This window comes from Amblyraja radiata, chromosome 5, assembly GCF_010909765.2.
Source record: "Amblyraja radiata isolate CabotCenter1 chromosome 5, sAmbRad1.1.pri, whole genome shotgun sequence".
Taxonomy (NCBI): domain Eukaryota; kingdom Metazoa; phylum Chordata; class Chondrichthyes; order Rajiformes; family Rajidae; genus Amblyraja; species Amblyraja radiata.
The window spans coordinates 77,808,174-77,829,976 of NC_045960.1; the positions used below are offsets into that span (position 1 = coordinate 77,808,174).

The 21,803-nt window shown below is 43.2% G+C and overlaps 2 protein-coding genes across 2 annotated transcripts in view; one reads left to right on the plus strand and one right to left on the minus strand.

Moving 5' to 3' along the window:
• Positions 1-1,183, minus strand: part of ddx1 (DEAD-box helicase 1) — a 38,014-nt gene extending 36,831 nt beyond the window's left edge. Inside the window, exon 1 of the mRNA XM_033021572.1 lies at positions 841-1,183. Within this exon, the coding sequence (XP_032877463.1) occupies positions 841-856 (16 nt within the window). The 5' untranslated portion in view covers positions 857-1,183. The remainder of the gene's footprint in view (positions 1-840) is intronic.
• The window catches only part of nbas (NBAS subunit of NRZ tethering complex), a 267,026-nt gene continuing 246,274 nt past the window's right edge, over positions 1,052-21,803 (plus strand). The window contains exons 1-10 of the mRNA XM_033021570.1: positions 1,052-1,249; positions 6,091-6,139; positions 8,390-8,426; positions 11,630-11,707; positions 13,634-13,681; positions 15,113-15,156; positions 16,672-16,805; positions 18,656-18,789; positions 20,190-20,288; positions 21,615-21,753. Coding sequence (XP_032877461.1) covers positions 1,169-1,249; positions 6,091-6,139; positions 8,390-8,426; positions 11,630-11,707; positions 13,634-13,681; positions 15,113-15,156; positions 16,672-16,805; positions 18,656-18,789; positions 20,190-20,288; positions 21,615-21,753 — 843 coding nt within the window. The 5' untranslated portion in view covers positions 1,052-1,168. The remainder of the gene's footprint in view (positions 1,250-6,090; positions 6,140-8,389; positions 8,427-11,629; positions 11,708-13,633; positions 13,682-15,112; positions 15,157-16,671; positions 16,806-18,655; positions 18,790-20,189; positions 20,289-21,614; positions 21,754-21,803) is intronic.

Sequence of the window (21,803 nt, forward strand, 5' to 3'; positions counted from 1 at the left end):
GAGGGGAGAGAGAGAGAGAGAGGGGGAGGGGAGAGAGAGATAGAGAGGGGAGGGGAGAGAGAGAGAGAGGGGGGGAGGGGAGAGAGGAGAGAGAGGGGAGAGAGAGAGGGGGGGGGGGGGGGGGAAGAGGGGGAGAGAGAGGGAGAGAGGGAGAGAGGGGAGAGAGTGTGTGTCCCGGTTGCTTGCCAAGCAAGGTGTCCCTTGCCGAGCTAAGTGTCCTGGTTGGTTGCCAAGCCGGGCAAAATGGCATGGCTTTTTGGTTGCCCGGCGGGAGTGTAAGTTGCCATTGGCACCCGGACAACCGCTAATTTCGAGCCCTGCTCTGGTTCTTGATTGCCTTATTCAGGGTAAAAGATTCTATGCAGTTACTTATACAACTTAAGATCATCTCTCATTCTCCAGCACTCCAAGCAATAAAGTTCTAGCCTGTCCATTTTGTGTCTATCTTCGGTTTAAACCGGCTTTTGCAGTTAGACAATAGACAATAGGTGCAGGAGTTGCCATTCGGCCCATCGAGCCAGCGCCGCCATTCAATGTGATCATGGCTGATCATCCCTAATCAGTACCCCGTTCCTGCCTTCTCCCCATATCCCCTGACTCCGCTATTTTTAAGAGCCCTATCCTATCGAGCTCTCTCTTGAAAGTATCCAGAGGAGAGAATTGGCCTCCACTGCTCTCTGAGGCATTTCCTTCCAACACATGCCGGACGAGCGAGTTGGGACTGTGGGGTCCCGATCCCCCGGGGGTGGGGAAGCCGCGACCGACCGACCGACCGACCCGCTGGTGTGAGGGGGTTTTGGGGGCCGGGGTGAGGGGTCCGGCGCTGACGCGGCGCTTCACCTGAAAACGCCGCCATTCTCGTCCCTCGCTCCCTCGCTCCTCCACCGACGGAAGCGCCGGTCCACGTCCTCTGCGCAGCTCCTAAACGCGTCCCCCCCTCCCTCCCGCCGGCCCGCCCCTCTCAAGCAGCACCCGGACAACTCGCTCTCCACTAAAGATCTTTGGTCGCCAGTCGACGATCGAGCGAGTCGCACGGACAGCTTGTGAAGCGGAACTGGACAGCGCCGGGTTACAGCGGCGTGTTGGTTGTGTGGCCGCCTGGGTCTGTCCCGGCCTGTCCCGCCGCGTCCCTGCACCAGCGGACCCCACAGCACATCCGGTGCTGACGATGGCTGCCGAGGAGGAGGAGGAGAATATTCTGTACGACCTGCTGGTTCACTGCGAGTGGTTGCAGGAGAGTGAGGCACCGGTGAGAGGGTGGGCTGGGCCGGGCTGGGGGGTGGCATCCGTGGCCTGGTAGAGAGTGTCGTGTGGTTGGGGTCATAAGGGGGAAAAGATCCAGCCCAAAGTGGGGTAAGAGCCAGCCAGTGTGTGGATGTCAGGGTGTCATTATAGTACCTGTCTCCAGCAGCTCATCCCATACACCCACTATCCCCATGTGGAAAAAGAGCCAGTGTGTGGATGTCAGGGTGTCATTATAGTACCTGTCTCCAGCAGCTCATCCAGCAGCTCATCCCATACACCCACCACCTCCATGTGGAAAAAGAGCCAGGGTGTGGATGATGGGAGACGAGCCAAGCCTTGCGGGGGTTGTGTGAGGGGTAGAACCATGGCTAGGGATGTAAGTGGGGTGCGGCATGCAGGGCCGAGCGGGGACAGTCGGAAAAATGCTCGGACTAGGGGTGTTAGTGGAGTGGGAAGAGAGGGTGGAGTGGAGGGATATGTCCTTGCGGGGTTTGGACGGGGGTGGGGAGGGAATGGAGTTTCTTAGTCGGCATGTCAACTTCTTAGTTGGGTCAAAGGGCCTATTGCGTTTTGTATGACTAAATACGAATTCTGTAGAATGTAATGTATGTAGTATTTGGCGATGGAGTTAAAAAAATTGTGATGATGCAGATGTTAATTATATACCACTGTGTTGGACGCCAGTGCACACCATCAGTCAGAGTATTGAGGTTAGAAGTTGGGAGGTATCTGCCCCTGCAACTGCAGAAGAGTTGCAACACCTGTCCCTATACCTCCCCCCTCGACTCTGTCCAGGGACCCCAACAGTCCTTTCAGGTTAGGCAGAGGTTCACTTGCACCTCCTTCAACCTCATCAACTGTATCCATTGTTCAAGATATGGACTTTTATACATTGGTGAGACCAAACACAGACTGGGCGATCGTTTCACGGAACACCTTTGCTCAGCCCGCTTGAACCTACCTGATCTCCCGGTTGCTGGATGCTTTTTATTTCTCCTTCCCATTCCTACTCATACCTTTCTATCCTAGGTCTCCTCCATTTTCAATCAATCAATATTAGTTTTATTTGTCACTTGCACATAAAGTGCAAATGAAATGAATTTGCCAGCAGCGGTACAATGAAAAAAAGAACACACAAAACACAATAAAAATTTAACACAAACATCCACCACAGCATTCATCACTGTGGTGGAAGGCATAACATTTGGCCAGTCCTCCTCCATTTTCCCCCGTGGTCAGGACCTCAACCCTCCTGAGCCGCCACTGCGGGCTTCCAGATGATCAGACAAGGTAAAGTCCAGATAAAGTCCAGGTAAGTCCTGAATCGGTGCTTCCCCACCAGAGACCGCGGCTTCAGGTTGGTGCAGGCCGGCGGTCGAAGATTTAAAGTCCCCGCCGTGCCGCAGCCAGAAGCACTGCAGACTGCAGGGCCGGCAGTCAGAGCTCCTCTCCACGGGATCCCGTTCCTGATGGTAAGTCTCTGCCACGCCCGCGATAGAAGTAAGCCGCGGGCTGGCGGTCTGAGCTTCTACTCCTCCCGGGTCCCAAACGAGGGATCCCAGGCTGCGTTTCGGTCGCCTCCTCCACGGAGAGGCGACCTTTTCCATGTCGCCTCCCCCATGGCCTAACATCGAGGATCGGTGCGGCCTTACCTGGAGAAGCGCCCGGGGCTTCAGCGGCGGGGAGTAGCGTGGACTCTCGTCGTGGAGCGGGCGAGCCCTCGCCGGGGGTCGCCCGAGAGGAGCGTTCCGTTCGCTGGCCCGCTGCAGCCGGAGCTCCGCAGATTTCTCCGGGAAAGGCCGCACCGATCCTCGATGTTAGGCCACGGGGGAGGCGACATGGAAAAAGTCGCCTCCATGGAGGAGGCGATCGAAACAGTTTCCCCCTTACCCCCCCACACCTCCACCCACACAAGACACACAGAGAGACACCAAAAACATACATTAGGTCACACAAAATAAATTCAAAAAGTTGAAAAAACTAACACGCTGCTGGCAGGGCTGCCGGCTTGCAGCACCCCCACCAACCGTGGGACTGAGAGTGAGACTAAATGCAAATTGGAGAAACAGCATCTCATATTTTGCTTGGGCATCTTACAGCCCAGTGGTATGCATATTGACTTCACTCACTTCAGGTATTCAATTCCCGGCATTCAATCTCTCTCTATCTCTCCCTCACACATGTGCTTTCATTTTCACCCTACAAATTGCTGCCAATAGCCTGTTTCCTTTATCATCGTTGCTTTTTTGCATATCTCTCATTCATTGTTCTTTATCTCTCCACATCACCATCTATATCTCTCGTTTCCCTTATCCTTAACCAGTCCTTCTCTCCAGAGATGCTGCCTGGCCCGCTGGGTTACTCCAGCTTTTTGTGTCCATCTTAGGTTGTATTAGACATTGGTGAGGCCACATTTAGAGTATTGTGTTCAGTTTTGGTCACCATGTAATAGGAAAGATGTTAAGCTGGAAAGGGTGCAGAGAAGATTAATGAGTATGTTGCCAGGACTCGAGAGCCTGAGCTATTGTGAGAGGTTGAGCAGGCTAGAGTTTTATTCCTTGGAGTACAGGAGGATGCGAGGTCATCTTGTAGAGATGTACAAGATCATGAGGGAAATAGATGGGATAATTGCACAGAGGCGTTTGCCCAGAGTAGGGAAATCAAGAACCAGAGGACATAGAGTTAAGGTGGTAAATTTAATAGGAACTTAAGGGGTAACTTTTTATACAAAGGGTAGTGGATATATGGAACGTGCTGGTGTTGGATGTAATTGAGGCAGTTACTATCTTAATGTTTAAGAGACATTTGTACAGGTACATGGATAGGATGGGTTTAGATCTGCAAGTTGGGCTGAAGGGCCTGCTTCTATGACTATGTGTATGCCTTGCATTCTTAGGCTTGTTAGAATCTGATGTTTATTTATCAAAATCGTGTTGATTTCTGTACTATCCTGTTCCTTGTTTACAAAACTTGAAATAATGAAACTGATTGATAATAAACATCAGTGGAATAAAGTGGGTTTCATTGATAATTTTTCCATCATTAACCATAATCTTATTGGGGAAAATTGAAATCTTTTAAATCCACTATAACTATTTTTGTAATACTTTGTTTGAAGAAAGGTTCTGACCCGTTGGGTTGATCTGCTGAGTTCCTCCAGCTGTTTGTCTTTGCTCAAGTATTTTAATAAACGTCATCCTTGAATACTGGAGTGACTTGAAAATATTTTGGCAATGTAACGTATTGCCTGGTATTAAAGTAGTGGTATTGGTTCCATGAGAAAATGAGACTATTAAGTCTCCCCTATTATTGAGATGAAAGTATACTCTCTTAAATTATTTATGTTTAAGAAAGAACTGCAGATGCTGGAAAAATCGAAGGTCAAATGCTGGAGAAACTCAGCGGATGAGGCAGCACCTATGGAGTGAAGGAATAGGTGATGTTTTGTGTCAAGACTCTTTTTCAGACATTCTTATTGAATTAAGTTTGTGCCATTGTAAAAGAAAGGTAATTCCTTAAGCTGTGGTATTAAGAGAATATATGCAGGCTGATTGGCCTTCCTTTGGATATTTCTATGGTTCGTTATACAATGCCACCCAAGTGAGTAAAATGCGAAGACCATTTGACGTTGTGAAATAAGTCTTTAAAAATTGCTTTTAGTTTTTTGTGCAATTGTTAGTTTAGTTTATTGTCATCAGTACCAAGGTACAGTGAAACCGTTTGTTGCTTGCTAAGCAGTCTGCAGAAAGACTATACATGATTACAATCAAGCCATTCACAGTGTGCATGATACAGCAAGAGTTAAGAGAGTTTATTGTCATACGGCCGTCATTTTTGGCCACCTCGCTCAGAGCCCCCCTCCGCCGTATGTGTGCCGAGGATTTTTCCCGTCAATGAAAAATGACAGAGATATTAATGTTTTTACAAAATTCCCCATTCTCTCTGTTGTTCCTGCTAGATGTCCTCTTGTTTCAATCTAATGGGTTGATCAAACCAGGGAAAGGAGGGAGAAGTGTGGGAGATGGTGGTACTTGGGTTTTACATGGAGGCATACAAAAAAAGGCAAATGGATCCTGGTAGGTTGGAGGGTTAAGGGAGAGACAGCCAGGTGGGTGATACACCAAGGCTACCTCTGTTGGAATCTGATACGTAAGGAAGGTGATAGGGAGAATCAGGGAGAAGTGAAGGGATGACGTGGGTTCTAATTCACTGCCCCCCACTGTCTCATATTAACCATGGATGTCCACACCGGATCGCTTCTTCTGCGACTCCCTGCCTGCCATTCCTTCTCGACCCTTGGTACTTGCCTTCAACTGCAGGAGGTGCAACAGTTGGTCTTGCACTTCCTGCCTTGCATCTTGCCGACAAGAGAAAGACTCTTTATGTCTGCAGTCTTTTTAGCTAAACAGCAGATCTTCTGTCCATGCCAACATGTTAGTTACTCTGAGGTTTTATTTTCACAGCGCTTTATGAAATTAGTTAGTTGGCTGAAATGTTTGGGACCATATTGTAAGGCCTAAACTATTGTATATTTCCTGAACTGAAATTCCAAATCTAAAATTAAAACAATTGTTCTTTTTCAGACACATTCCTTAATCTGCAAAAAAGAAGTCTGAATACAAATTCCATTTCAGTGTTAAACCCCTTTCCACAATTTTGACCGCATTATCTTTACGGGATCATTGAAGTAAATTATTTCAATTTACGCAAATAGTTGATTTATATGATATGGTGTTGATGTTATAATACTGTAAACCATTAAATAACATAATTTTTAAGCAGTGTATATGAACATATTGTGTTATTGTAATCTGGAATTTAATTTCTTGTTTTAATTTGTCGCAGCCTAGAGGCAATCGAGAACGTGGATCTGTTATTGCAAAGACTATTTCTGGTGAGTTATGTTTGAAATTTGCAAGATACAAATGTCAGTCAGCCTGGAGTAAATTTCAAACCCATTTTTTAGAGATGTGTTTTCAAAGATGAAATAAATTCAAATGAGTCTGTTACTTATGACATTTATTATACTAACAACATGAATGTTTTCATTATGCAAGACAAGTGAATTTTCTGAACTGGGAATTTTATCAGTTTGGTATTTTTGGTGTTCTTGGAGACCATGTATTTAACTTCTGTTCCCCCAGTGTAAAGTTAATTTTATTTCTAGAATATATTTTTTACTTTTTTTCTTTTTCTGCTACTACTAGGGATTTGATGGATCATGTTATCAGAAAGTTGTTTTCTGTTGTGAATCGCTTAATAGAAATAAGAAACTGCAGATGATGCTTTACAAAAAAAACAGAGAAAAAAAGTGCTGGAGTAACTCAACAGGTCAGGCAGCATCTCTGGAGAACATGGATAGGCAACGTTCAGATCGGGACCTTTCTTCAGACTAATTGAAGGAGGAGAAGGATAGCTGGGAGAGAAGAGAGGCAGGCCAAAGTGTGGAAAGTCACAGGTGAACACTGGTGAGGGAGGGGGGTGGGAGAGGAGGGGTTGATAGGGAGATGGTTGGAACAAAAGCCAGAGATTAAAACAGATGTGGGAATCTAAGGAGAGATAGCTGAATGGATAGAAAATTGGCTCTATGGAAGGAAGCAGAAGGTTGCTTCTCGGACTGGATGTCTGTGACCAGTGGTGTGCCTCAGGGTTGGATGCTGGGCCCGTTACTGTTTGAAATCTATATCAATGTTTTTGATGAGAACATGCATGGCAAGTTTGCAGATACAAAAGTTTGTATTCCAGATCATGAAGATGGTTGTGAAAAATTGCAGCAGGATCTTGATCGGTTAGCCAGGTTGGCTGAGGAATGGTTGATGGAATTTAATACCGAGAAATGTGAGATGTTGCATTTTGTGAAGTCCAACCTGGGCATGACCTGCTCAGTGAATGGTGGGGCTCCGGGAATGTTGTAGAGCAGTGGGATATAGGAGTGCAGGTGCATACATCCTTGAAAGGTGGTCGTAGGTGATCAAGAAGGCTTTTGGCACGTTGGCCTTCATCAGTCAGAGTATTGAGTTTTGAAGCTGGGAGGTAACATTGCAGTTATATATGTCGTTGGTGAGACCGCATTTAGAATACTGTGTTCAGTTCTGGGCACCATGTTGTAGGAATGATTCTATCAAGCTGGAAGAGTACAGAAAACATTTACAAGGATGTTGCCATGACTTGAGGGTCTGCGTTATAGAGAGAGGTTGAGTAGGCTGGGACTGTTCCTTGGAGCACAGGAAGGTGACGGGTGATCTTATAGAAGTGTATAAAATCATGAGAAGATTAGATCGGGTAGATACGCACAGTCTCTAGCTCATAGTAGGGGAATTGAGGACCAGAGGACATAGGTTTAAGATGAAGGGGAAAAGATTGAATAGGACGTAAGGGGTAACTTTTTCACACAATGGGTGGTGGGTGTATGGAACGAACTGTCAGAAGTTGTAATTGAGGCAGGGACTCGCAACTGTTAAGTAACAATTAGACAGGTACATGGATAGGACAGATTTCGAGGGATAAGGGCTTCCATATAGTATATTCCTGCACCTGAATTTGAAGATTGAAGTCCCATTCCAAAACGAGGGTCTGACTCTGCTGCATTGGTTAGGAAGTATTACACTATTGGAATTAACTTTTCATAACAGATGTTAAATCAGACAGGCACAGTAGATCCCATGGCATTGTTTTAATTAAGAGCTAATTAATTCTCACTTGTATTCTAGCATATTTATTTTATTTTAATCAACATTCATCAGATATCCATGTCCTCCAGAGATGCTGCCTGACTTGCTGAGTTACTCTAGCACTTTGTATGTTTTTGGTAAACTTCTCCTTACATTATTAAGATATCCTGTCTTTAAACTTTAGAGACGCCTTATGCAATATTTGTAGTCCACAAATTGGGCTGAAAAAAGGGATATTGATATCCTTAAATAAAAGGTAGTTGATTCTACGTACATATTTTGAGATGCACAGCTCGGGTGCTTTTTCAACTGAGAACATATTTGTTATGCTGCATTAAAATAGTCTTGGGTAAATAAATTGGTGCTTTATGTTTAAACTTGCAAAATAATAACAGCTTTCTTACCTTTCAATTTAAACAATTAACTTTGTTAATAATTTCTCTCAGTAATTTTGAAACTTTTTTCCTATTCAGCTCCCTTCAATTTTGCACTTGAGTATGTTGGATACAGGTAATTACAGCTGTTATTTTCCTTTCAGTTTTGTTTTGGTGGGAAGGGATGAATGTGTTAGAGTTTGAGCTATTTCACGATAATATTGATTATAAACGTTATTTTCTTAAATCAATCGCGAGAATTTCTCGTCTGTGTAATCTGTCACAGTAAGTTATATTTGTTTGTGTTGGTGGATCTTTCTATTTTGTATTCCATTTCCAAAGATTTTAAGCACAGCTACCTTGACTGCACCTCCTATCCTGCAAGGATGCAATCCCTTTGCCTCAATTTCTCCATCTTTGCTCTTCTGCTCCCAACTTGAGGCTTTACACTCTAGGGCATTTGAGATGCGTTCTTTCTTCAGTAAATGTTGTTTCCTCCTGCTGTTGTGGATGGAGCCATCATCCATATCTCCTCTGTCTCAGACTTCTACTCCCCCAATGGAACAAGGATAGAGTTTCCCTGGTCTTTGCCATTCACTCTACCAGTCTCCTCATTCAACACAGCATTCTCCAACGAGGTCCCACCACCAGTCACGTCTTCCCATCCCACCGCTTTCCGCAGAGATCACACTCTCTGCAACTCCTTGCTTCGCACGTCACTTCCCACCCAGTCTGCTTGTTCCTCGGTCAGTATCCCCTGCAACTGCAGGAGGTGGAACACATGTCTCTACACCACCTATCTCGCTTAGATCCTGGAACTACAGCAGCCCTTCCAGGTGGAGCAGATGTTCAATTGCATCTCTTCCAACTTTTCCAATTGCTGCTGTTGCTCCTGATGAGGCCTCCTTTACATTGATGACCTTTCTTTCCTTGGTCTCCTCCACTGCCAGCGAGGCCACACAATAACTGCAAGAACGGCGCTTCATATTCTGCTTGCATAGCTTGCAACTCAATGTCATGAACATTGAATTCTCCAATTACAAGTAATTCTTCTCTCCACACCTTTCCTTCCCCCCCTTTCCATGTACCGCATTGCGTACATATTTCTCCCACTAACCCTGTCACCTGTTCTTTTCTGCTCATCGTTGGGTTAATGTCCCACCCCTCTCATGTCCCATATTTCCTCTTATCCACTCTTTCTCCCCCCCATGTTCCATTCCACCCATATCGCCTCTCCGATTTTACATTCCCCTCCTTCTTCCATTATCCAATGCCCTTGTATAATTTTGTAACTAGCCTTTAACACTCTCTCCACCCATCTGGCAATATTACCCCACCCATATCTACCCATCACTTCCCAGGCTTTGCGTGTCCTCGCCTCTCGCTGGTTTAAGCCAAAGATAGGCACAAAGAGCTGGAGTAACTCAGCGGGTCAGAACTTCTTCTTCTTATCCTGGATCTTATAGAAACTTATACAATTCTTAAGGGGTTGGACAGGCTAGATGCAGGAAGATTGTTCCCGATGTTGGGGAAGTCCAGAACAAGGGGTCACAGTTTTAGGATAAGGGGGAAGTCTTTTAGGACTGAGATGAGAAAAGTTTTTTTCACACAGAGTGGTGAATCTGTGGAATTCTCTGCCACAGAAGGTAGTTGAGGCCAGTTCATTGGCTATATTTAAGAGGGAGTTAGATGTGGCCCTTGTGGCTAAAGGGATCAGGGGGTATGGAGAGAAAGCAGGTACAGGATACTGAGTTGGATGATCAGCCATTATCATATTGAATGACGGTGCAGGCTCGAAGGGCCGAATGGCCTACTCCTGCACCTATTTTCTATGTTTCTCTGTTTCTTGCGTTTGAGGCAGCAGAAGTCTGCAGCAGGGTGATGCCATCCGGTTCGACATCCGTAGGTGCCTGCCTTAAAAAGGGCACATGCTCCGGGTTGGCGCCAAGCTGCGACGCTGCTGCTGATTCTGTTTGTTGTCGTTGGCCTGACTGAGGTCAGACGACAGGGCTCACCATGGGGAGGTCGACAACATGAGCCTAAGAAGGGTCTTGACCCATAACTCCACCTATTCGTTTTTTTCCAGAAATGCTTTCTGATCCGCTGAGTTACTCTAGCTTTTTGTGTCTATCTCCTGACTTGAAATGTCGTCTGTCGATTCCCTCCCAAGATACTGGCAGACCCGTTGACTTCCTGTGGCCATTTGTTTTGTTTTTTAAGCCCTAATGTCAATTGTCAGTTCCTTATTACATACCTTTGCACCAATAAAGTGTTTATTATGAAGAAAGGAACTACAGATGATTTACACCGAAGAGAGGCACAAAATGTTGGAGTAACTCAGCAGGACAAGCAGCATCTCTGGATGGAAGGAATGGGTGATGTTTGGCGTCGAGACCCTGTTTCAGGGTCAGACTAGGTGGCGGCGACGATGGTCTTTTCGTCCTTTTGTTGTTGTTTTTACTATGTTTTAAAAGTTTGTGTTAATGTTCTCTGGTTTGCTTTGTGGGGAGGGTGGGGGAGGGGGTCTGGGGAAACTTGTTTTCAATCTCTTACCTTGCGGGGATACGATTGTTTTCCGGATCGTGTCTCCGGTCGCTCTGCAGCCCAACATCTTGGAGCTGGAGGCCTTGCTTGAGACTGGACTTTGAGCCCCACCGCGGGGGTGTGGACTTACCATTGTACCAGATCCCTTGCCTAGGATCGACGCTCCAACAGCGGCCTGCGGATTTCACCATCGAGGAGCTCGCATTCTCGGGTAGAGACCATAGATGTCGGGAGCTCCAAACAATGCATAAGGTTTCGACCCGGGGTTAGATCGCCCGGCGCGGGGGAGCTGAGATCCCCCCCCCCCCTCTCGATGCGGGAGCTTGATCGCCCAGATGCGAGGGCCCAAACGCCACCGGCTATGGGAGTCAAGATGGCCCATCAACGGAAGGCTCGAGGCCCCCGACTGCGGGAGAAAAAAGAAGGGAAGAGATTGAACTTTTTTTCGCCTTCCATCAGAGTGAGGAATGTGGAGGAGTCACTGTGGTGGATGTTTATGTTAAAATATATTTTGTGTTCTGTTGCTTTTTATTGGTATGACTGTATGGCAAATGAAATTCCTCGTATGTTGCAAAACATACTTGGTTAATAAAATATGATTATGTTTATGGTTATGATTATGAAATGTCTCCCATTCCTTCTATCCAGAGGTGCTGCCTGTCCCGCTGAGTTATTCCAGCATTTTATCCCTCCTGGGATAAATAAAGTTTTATTATATAGTTTTGTGTTTAATATGATAATTCTTTGCACACTTGAGACTTTTTTTATGTTACTATTCTGAATTTTGTCCTGCAGCTCTTCCACATCCTTGCTGTCGCCTAGTTTTTTCCAGCTGGTTAGTAAACAGATCAACTGGCAACTTGTTGTAACCAGGTAATTAAACATGTTGGCAAAATGTATTTATAGATTTGAGTATCCTTGGAAAATGATGCCATAATATTCTTGGTTTCAATTTTAGCTATCTTTAGTAGCCCTCAGAAATAATATCTTGCTGATTACACATGTGAACATTTTGTTTCTTCCCACCCTGCTTCCTGTAAGGACTCCATCCCTTACTCCCAATTCCTCCGTCTACGCAGCATCTGCTCCCAGGATGAGGCGTTCCACACCAGGGCATCTGAAATGTCCTCATTCTTCAGGGAACGGGGGTTCCCCTCCTCCACCATAGATGAGGCTCGCACCAGAGTCTCTTCCATACCCCGCAACACTGCTCTCTCTCCCCATCCCCCCACTCGCAACAAGGGCAGAGTCCCTCTAGTCCTCACCTTTCACCCCACCAGCCGTCACATACAACAAGTAATCCTCCGTCAGTTTCGCCTCCTCCAACGTGACCCCACCACTCGCCACATCTTCCCATCTCCCCCCCATGTCTGCCTTCCTGCTCCCTCCATAACTCCCTTGTCAATTCTTCCCTTCCCTCCCGTACCACCCCCTCCCCAGGAACTTTCCCTTGCAACCGCAAGAGATGCAACACTTGTCCCTTTACCTCCCCCCTCGACTCCATTCAAGGACCCAAGCAGTCGTTCCAGGTGCGACAGAGATTTACTTGCACCTCCTCCAACCTCATCTGTTGCATCCGCTGCTCTAGATGTCAGCAGATCTATATCCATGAGACCAAGCGGAGGTTGGGCGATCGTTTCGCCGAACACCTCCGCTCAGTCCGCAATAACCAACCTGACCTCCCGGTGGCTCAGCACTTAAACTCCCTTTCCCACAACCCCATCCGACCTCTCTGTCCTTGGTCTCCTCCATGGCCAGAGCGAGCAACACCGGAAATTGGAGGAACAGCACCTCATATTCCGCTTGGGGAGTCTGCATCCTGGGGGCATGAACATTGAATTCTCCTAATTTTGTTAGTCCTTGCTGTCTCCTCCCCTTCCTCAGCCCTCCTGCTGTCTCCTCCCATCCCCCAGCCCTCGGGCTCCTCCTTTTTCCTTTCTTCTCCCCACCCCCCCCCCCCCCCCCCCCCCACCCCCCATCAGTCTGAAGAAGGGTTTTGGCCCGAAACGTTGCCTATTTCCTTCGCTCCATAGATGCTGCTGCACCCGCTGAGTTTCTCCAACTTTTTTGTGTACCTTTGAACATTATGTTTAGTCTGTTCAGTCAGAGAGAATAGTAGATTGCTAAGTATTAAATTGACTAAATGGTAAATCGAAATAGATATGTTTGTGCCTGTTGTGCAAATAGTAAACACTTATTTATTATTCTTTAAAAACATTGCTCCAGAGCAGTACCTCTGATGGATATTTCTCTCTTTTTGCGTAACTGCATGTGGCTGCAATATATGCTTATGAATGGTAGAATTTCTTTGACCCATTTAATGGTGAATTATAGTCCAAATCTTAATTGTTTTTGTTGGTTGTTGTTTCCTATGAAATACCATAAATCATAAATTAAATTACAAGTAATCAAGCTTAAGCTGATTGTAAATAAAGTATACAACCAAATACTTACACCACATTAGGAACTTTTGGCTTTTTTTCATGTTGCTTTAATTTGGTTAACAGTGACAATGGGTTGTCTTTGGTCTTTCATTTAGGCAGGCATTTACTAATTAATGGCTTAAAAGCCCTATTGGATATGTTTATTGGCATGATTAGATTAATGTTCTTTTAAATTCCTTTTTTAATTATTTCATGAACCTGTTATTGTTTTGTAATTGAGAACTTTGATTAATATTTCTGATGTTTCATCAAATAATACACTATTGGTAGAAATTGTTAGAACTCAACATTAAAATTTTGTTTCAGTTTCTTTGGGTGAAAGCTTGACACTAATATATTATCTGTTTTTGCACAGTAATGGAAAATTGCTTGCTGTTGTTCAAGACCAGTGCATTGAGATCAGGTACTGTATCATACCCAAAGTATATTCTGGTTCTTGTATCCATATTTCATTTTTTTTAATGATTGCTTGGTAGCTGCAGGCAGAGTCTGTTTTTTCGACTTGTATGTGGTGTACTGTTAACAGCACAGGAACTAATGAGCTAGTCTGTGACATTGCTAATGCTACAAACAACCTTTTCCATTCTGGATATAATTAGTCCTTTTGCATATCTGGGCACTAGCTAGGCTCCAATTCTTAACAGCACCATTAATTCATTGTGTTCCATCCCTTGAATGGAAGCTCAGAATATCTATTGATCAGGTATGTGGGAGAGTGGAGACAACTGATGCAACCTAAAGAAATGATTGGTTGGAGCAGAAAAGCAACTTACTGAATTTACTTATTTCACTCTTCAACATTTAGTTTTGGCTTCTGTTCTAAGGTACTCATTAAAGGTTTTGCTTCCGGGCATTGTCCTGAGTACCTTGTGCAACTGACCATAGTCTGTGAATGCTGTTGGCTTTTCCCACGTGGGATATCAAAGGCAACTCGTACATTATCCTTGTCCAAAGCCCACGTGTAAAATTTCAACAGAGGTTACTTGGAAGTGAGAATCTGATTTGTTTTCATTTTGTCCATTTTATTTCCGTCTGGGTATGCTGAATAATAATAATAATAAATTTTATTTATGGGCGCCTTTCAAGAATCTCAAGGACACCTTACAAAAATTTAGCAAGTAGAGGAAAAACATGTAAGCGGAATGAAATAAATAGTAGAGACATGACTAGTACACAAATTAAAGACAGAATTCAATTCAAAACATAATATGAGGCAATTCAAGCACAGATGAAAAGGGAGGGGAACGTGGGGCTAAGGATAGGCAGAGGTGAAGAGATGGGTCTTGAGGCAGGACTGGAAGATGGTGAGGGACACGGAATTGCGGATCAGTTGGGGGAGGGAGTTCCAGAGCCTGGGAGCTGCCCTGGAGAAGGCTCTATCCCCAAAACTGCGGAGGTTGGACTTGTGGATGGAGAGGAGACCGGCTGATGTGGATCTGAGGGACCGTGAGGGTTTTTAGGGGGAGAGGAGGTCAGTGAGATATGGGGGGGGCAGATGGTGGAGGGCTTTGTAGGTGAGGACCAGGAATTTGTAGGTGATCCGGTGGGAGATGGGAAGCCAGTGAAGTTGTTTGAGGACTGGAGTGATGTGATGCCAGGATTTGGTGTGGGTGATGAGTCGGGCGGCTGCATTCTGGTTTTGTGCCCATGTTAGAGATCAACTAACTTAATGTGGAAGAGTGTGTAATAATGAGTCATGGCCTGATAAACAGATCTCTGCACTGGAAAGTTAATTTTCATCAGTCTTTTTGCATGTTTTTTACAAACTTTTGGGTTCCCAAAGGAACCAAAAAAAAGAGGTTGCTTATTTCCTAATTGTTACATTATTTTGCAGATCCACAAAAGATGAATTTGGCTGTGTCATTGGAAAATGTATAGGTAACACACCTGCAAATCTTAATTTCTATGGTTCAAGATTCCTTTTGGCTAAAGTTGAGATTTACTTGTTACCTTTCCCTGCATTTGTGGTCATCGATGTCCATATTTACTACAATAGTCCAGTAAAACAGGACAATGAAATTAGGCTGACCTCTAGCTAAATCTGAAGCTTCACAAACTCATGAAAATCATTCTTGCATCCTGCATTTTTAAATTTTTTTAAGCACACTCCAGTGCACACTACACTTAACTAATCAATATTGTCTGTGTTATTGCTAGAATTTTATTTAAGATTGAAGATTGTCAAGATCCAGTTTAATGAGGAAGCTGAGGTGTTTGAGATTTATTCAAATGCTTCCAGCTGACCAACTGATAATAGAACAATATCTGAATCAAAAACATAATGTAGTAAAGAGGGATAGACATGGGATGTAGTTAGATGGAGGGCACGAGGCCAGGAGTTGGGGGTGGGGGGAGTTATTCAAAAGTAAGTGCTGAAAGATATTTTTCAGCTCCAAAAGTTATTAATTAGTTGTGATTGGTATTTAGTTGGCTGCAAGGAGGGTTACAGGTTATATTGTATGTAGTGGTTTTTAATAATATCAATATATTCTCGATAATGCTGTGGCAGAGTAACTCGTCCATATGCTTTGCTAATAACCTTCAACAAGCTAACTTTTGCAAGCTGGATCTGGATAATCTCAGTTTTGTTCATGTGTCCTGCAGATATTTTTGTACTGTAGGCAGAGGGACATTACCATAGTAGAGTCAAAAGGAAAGTTAATACTTCTAGATATTTCAAACCAATAACAGCACTGTAGAATTGATCCTGTTAGAAATGGTTAATAATTCGTCCAGCAATATTTCACGAGGTAACAAAAATTAAAGCTTTTGTGTTATTAGGACACAAATTTGATAAACAAATAATAATGGTCCTTTATTATTAAAGTTGACAAGCTGGCTACTGTAAAAAAAAATTTGCTGGAGGAACTCTGCCTGTAGAAGGCTCCTGACCCTTCCTATCTGTCCATTACCAAATGGGTTTAGTTTAGTTCAGAGATACAGCAGGAAACAGGCCCTTTGGCGCACCAAGTCCGCGCCGACCAGCGATCATCCCATTCACTAGCACTATCATACACACTAGGGACATTTTAGAATCTACAGAAACCAATTAACCTACAAACTTGCACGTCATTGGTGTGTGGGAGGAAATCGGAGCACCTGCAGAAAACCCACACGGTCACGGGGAGAATGTACAAACTCATATAGGCAGCACCCTTGGCCAGGATCGAACCTGGGTCGCTGGCGCTGCAAGGCAGCAAATCTGCTGCTGTGCCACTGTGCCACCCTTTGACAGATATGACAGATGTCCAAAATGATTATCTGTCCATTTTCCTCCAGAGATGCTGCCTGACCTGCTGAGTTCCTCCAGCACTTTGTCATTTGCTCAAGATTCCAGCAATTGCAGTCTCTTGTGTCTTCAAGTTAGCTACTGTTGTTGTTTTCTATGCCCAGTTCCGAAGGATCCCTACCCTCAATGGAGACGTGTGACATGGAGTCAAGATTGTACATTGTTGGCTTATGCTGAAAGCACAGGCACAGTGAGGGTGTTTGACTCGATGGGGAATGAACTTTTCATAATATTACCGGTAATACTGATATTTATATTCTAAAACATGTTTTCATTTGAAGTTGTACATTTTACTAGTTATGCACAGCCATTGTCTGGAATATTAAAGGCGACGGGTTTTGCTGAACAAAGTGCAAGTTAAAGTATTTTGACAATTGAAGATGTGCAACATTAATTTTAAAACAAGGAGCAGTTCAGGTATTTGGAGTTTTCATCTTCTCTTTAACTGGGTACTGCATTTTGCTGCCACGTCACAAAGACCTCGGGATTGATTGACCACTATAAATTGTCCCTGGTATGAAGGTGAGTGGTAGAATCAGGGGGCAGTTAGAGTCATAGTGATACAGTGTGGAAACAGACTCTTCGTCCCAACTTGTCACACCGGCCAACATGTCCCAGCTACACTTATCCCTCCTGCTTGCATTTGGTCCATATCCCTCCAAACCTGTCCTATCCATGTACCTGTCTAACTGCTTCTTAAATGTTGCGATAGTTCCTGCCTCAACTACCTCCTCTGGCAGCTTGTTCCATACACCCATCACCCTTTGTGTGAAAAATTTATCCCTCAGATTCCTATTAAATCTTTTCCCCTTCACCTTGAATCTACACCTTAGATCGGGTAGATGCACAGAGTCTCTTGCCTTCGATTTACCTACTCTGGGCATGAGACTCTGTGCATCTACCCGATCTAATCCTCTCATGATCTTATACACCTCTATAAGATCACCCCTTGTCCCCCTGCACACCAAGGAATAGAGTCCCAGACTACTCAACCTCTCCCTATAGCTGAGACCTTCTAGTCCTGGCAACATCCTCGTAAATCTTCTCTGTACCCTTTCCAACTTGACAACATCTTACCTATAACACAGTGTCAGAACTGAACACAGTACTTTTAATACTCAATAAGTTGATGGGTATGTGGAGGGAATAAATTAAAATTGGTATGAATGGGTGCTTGATGGTCAATGTGGATTCAATGAGTCAAGAGCCTGTTTCCCTGCTGCATGACTGACTCTATTCCCAATTTTCAAATGGAGGGCAGGCCACCCCGATTATTCTGCTCTAAATCACTACGACCAAGTGTAATTATCTTGAAAATGCTACAAAAGGCAGATAGGGTGGTCAAGAAAAGCTTTCATCAATAGCTTACATTGGCCTTCATCAATCAGAATATTGAGCAAAGATGTTGGTAGTTCATGTTACAGATATACAAGACATTGGTGAGGCCATATTTAGAGTATTGTGTTCAGTTTTAGTTGCCCTGTTATATGAGTGAAGTTGTTAAGCTGGAAATGGTGCAAATAAGATTTATGGGGATGCTGCCAGGACTCGAGGGCCTGTGGTACAGAGAGCCGTTGAGCAGGCTAGAATTCTATTCCTTGGAGCGCAGGCGGATGAGGCGTGATCTTGTGGAGGTGTGCAAGAGGAATAGATAGGGTAAATGCACTTTTACCCAGAGTTGGGGAATCAAGAGCCAATATACAAAACATTTGGACGGGTGCAAGGATAGGATAGACTTGAAGGGATATGGACCAAATGAAGGCAGGTGGGACTAGTGTAGATGCAGCATGTAGGTCAAAGGCCCCTTTCCACACTAAGACTCAGACTCTAATTTCAAAGTGGGAATAAAATTGATGGCAAGATAAGGCAGTGATTGGAAAAACCATAGCGCATTGAAAAATTGTTTCACGATTTCTGGAATTGATATGAATTTTATATATCAATACATTTTATGGATAGACTGCGACTGTTTTAAATTAAATCGGAAGTCTTCAGAATGTGTTATAATAAATTTGGAAGAAGCATATTTTTTGAGTCATGAATTCCATGCATAACTTAAAAATAACCTATTTTTCAAATGCTTTAAAGACTACGAGCTCTGCAGGTGACCTCAGCCATGCTGTGGCAGGGTTAATTTTCCTGGAGTCCACTGACTGTATTCGGTATTCAGCAGAGCTTCTGGTCGTCAACTATCGCGGTCAGCTGAAAAGTTATTTGGTCAGGTAAGATATATACATTTAACGTTGGGCTATACTATTTTGCTGCTCATCCCGCTAGATGTATAAATTTCACTGTACGTCCACCAATCACGTGTATCTATTAACTGCCAAATTTGTATGTTCAGAGAATAAATTTATTTCCAAAACAAGTGCTTCCTTTTGGTGATGGCAGGTACACGCATTTATAATTGGTATACAAATTCAAAATATCAATGGATAGTTTATCACAGGTACTTCTTATATTAAATAGTCCTGGTTTTAATCAGCTGTAGCTTTTGTGATTGTGCAATTAGCTAATACGGAATTGAAATGAAAGTAGCTGAATTATTAACCTTTGCAGTATTTGCCATGCTACTTGGTAATTTTTTTTCAGTAGCCACTAATTTCATGCTATGTGTAACTATTGTGTTCTGGGCACATTCAATGGAGGCAGCAAATAGATTATTAATGCTTAGGAGTAGACAATTTGATTTTGCGTGCTTGCCCTGCAATCCAGTAAGAGTGTGGCTAGCCTTTTACCTAGGAGCCTCTTTCCTGCATTCCTCCTATTCCCTTGATATGTAAAAGTATTTTTACCTTGCATATATTCAGTAGTTGAACCCCTTCCAACTCTACAGGCTTTTTTGAGAATTGTATGTATTCACTCCCCTCCAGGTCAAGATGTTTTTTCTCTTTATCCTGAATGCCCAAACCCTTATTAAATGCTACAACACCTGGTTGTGGATATCCTAGCGAAAAGATAGATACATTCTGCTTCTGCCCTTGCGTGCCCTGTATGGACTTTACATGCTTCCATGAGATCTCCCTTCATTCCTATAAACACCAGGGATCTTGCCCCATGTCTGCTGAATCTCTGGCACTACATTATGGTGTTGAATGTCACCATTGTAATCATTTGCAATACATTTTCTATGACAAGTTTCTCTTTTCTCAGACCTATACACAATATTCAAGATGCAGACTCGCCAATGCCCAAAAACCATAGCAAGAATATTATTGTACACATTTCCTCTTGCATTAAAGGCCATATTTGCTTTTTATTTGCTTAATTAAACTGCATATTAACTTTCTGTGATTAATGACGAAAGACACCCAGATTACCTTGAACATCAACATCTTTCAGTTTTTCAGCATTTCAAAAATTCAGTCTGTTTCTCTTTTTCTACAAAAGTGGATGATCTCACGTATATGTTCGCCTGAATCGTCCATGCAACCAACCTCCTGACAGCCGACTGCACAATCTTACTTTGTATCATCATCAAACATGAAAGCTGGATATAATGCACTTGATGCGTTCATTCAAAGCATTGATATCGCCCCTTTAGTTTTTACGTAAAAATCCAAGCTGCTTTATAGAAACCTCTAAAAATTGTAATTCTTGGGTCTTTGTTCCTCCTGTGCAGTGTTGGAACCAATCAAGGTTTTCAAGAAAAACACAGCTTCAGCTTTAACAACCATTATTCTCATGGTGTTATAACAGTGATCTATCATTCTGGTCACAGGTAAACTTAGTTTTGTTTTTTTCTTAATTGTAATATTCTTACCGATTATTTGATATATAACAATAAAAAACTTAAGTTTGAACATATGTGATGTGCCCTTTTCTTATCTAATTTTTGGATCTCTATTTGTTTCACAATTAATGTATAGATTGGCTAGAATGACTTTTGTATAATGGTCATCTTCAATTCTATGCACACGTTCAGTTGCAATAAAGCACACAACCATATTGGAATATTATTGATAAACTGTATTAACAACCTCAAGACTACCCCATCTAATGTGGGTATAGTGGGGGGTTTTTTTTTGGGGGGGGGGGGGGGGGGGGTTCTGATGCACAGATGAATGACCTGACTTTAATATGTAAATATTTGGATAAATGGTTAACTGACTCACTTAAAGTAAATGTTCACAGCATTAAGAATGTTTTGCTTTGATTTTATTTTGAACTTTTGTTTCTAGAAGCATATCAAATTGTTGCTAGGATGTGAAATTAATGAAATCATTAAGTGTGATGCATGATCAATCTCTTTTACATAAAAACAGAAAAATAGGTGCAGGAGTAAGGCATTCGGCCATTCGAGCCAGCACCACCATTCAATATGATCATGGCTGATCGTCTGAAATCAGTACCCCGTTCCTGCTTTTCCCCCCATATCCCTTGATTCCTTTAGCCCCAACAGTAATTCCTTTAGCCCTTACGTGGGAATATTTAATTTTCCTGTTCCTTTCTTAAGTACATGTGCTGAACAGACCTGTTCACAATTTACATTATTTGTGGTGCAGGGCAATTTTATTTTTGATATATTTGAATTTTACACCACAATTTAAATAGTTATAAACTGGGGCTCATGAATATGATACAGTGTTTGGAAGTCGAAGCATCAAGGTTGCACTGTCTTGCACTCAACTATTGCAACTGCAATTTGAAAGATATCCGGGGAGGAGTGGGAGTGGAGGTAGTAGAAGGTCTTTGAATCAAATTGTTCCAAAGACATGAAATTTGTACTCTTGCAAAATCTTGAAATCCAGTTGATTGAATTTTAACAAAACTCCAAAGAGCAATAAAATATTAGTTTATTTTTCCTCTGTGGGTTTAACATAGGGGAGAAAAAGTACCTGTGCAATACAACCAAATAATTCAAAATGATTATTATAAATCCATTACTAATTTACTATAGATCTGAAAGAGACACAATATTTTACTTATTTGAAATGCAATAATGAATGAATAGCAAAATAATAAATAGCGGGATTTAACGTTTTCATCTTCCACTTACATGAAATGATCTTAAACTCTATTCAGTGCATAATTTATATTATTAAAGGCTGCTGCTGGTTGGAGGCTATGAAATCAAAGAAGAAAAAGTTTCAAAAGCCACGAGCTATGGAATAACATCTTGGCGTGTTCTTTCTGCTGCACCATATTACAAACAGGTCACCAACTGCGAGGATGATGTTGGTGCTGTAAGTAGGAAAAAAAAATTTCTGTTAATTTCTGTTAGTGATAATTTTTT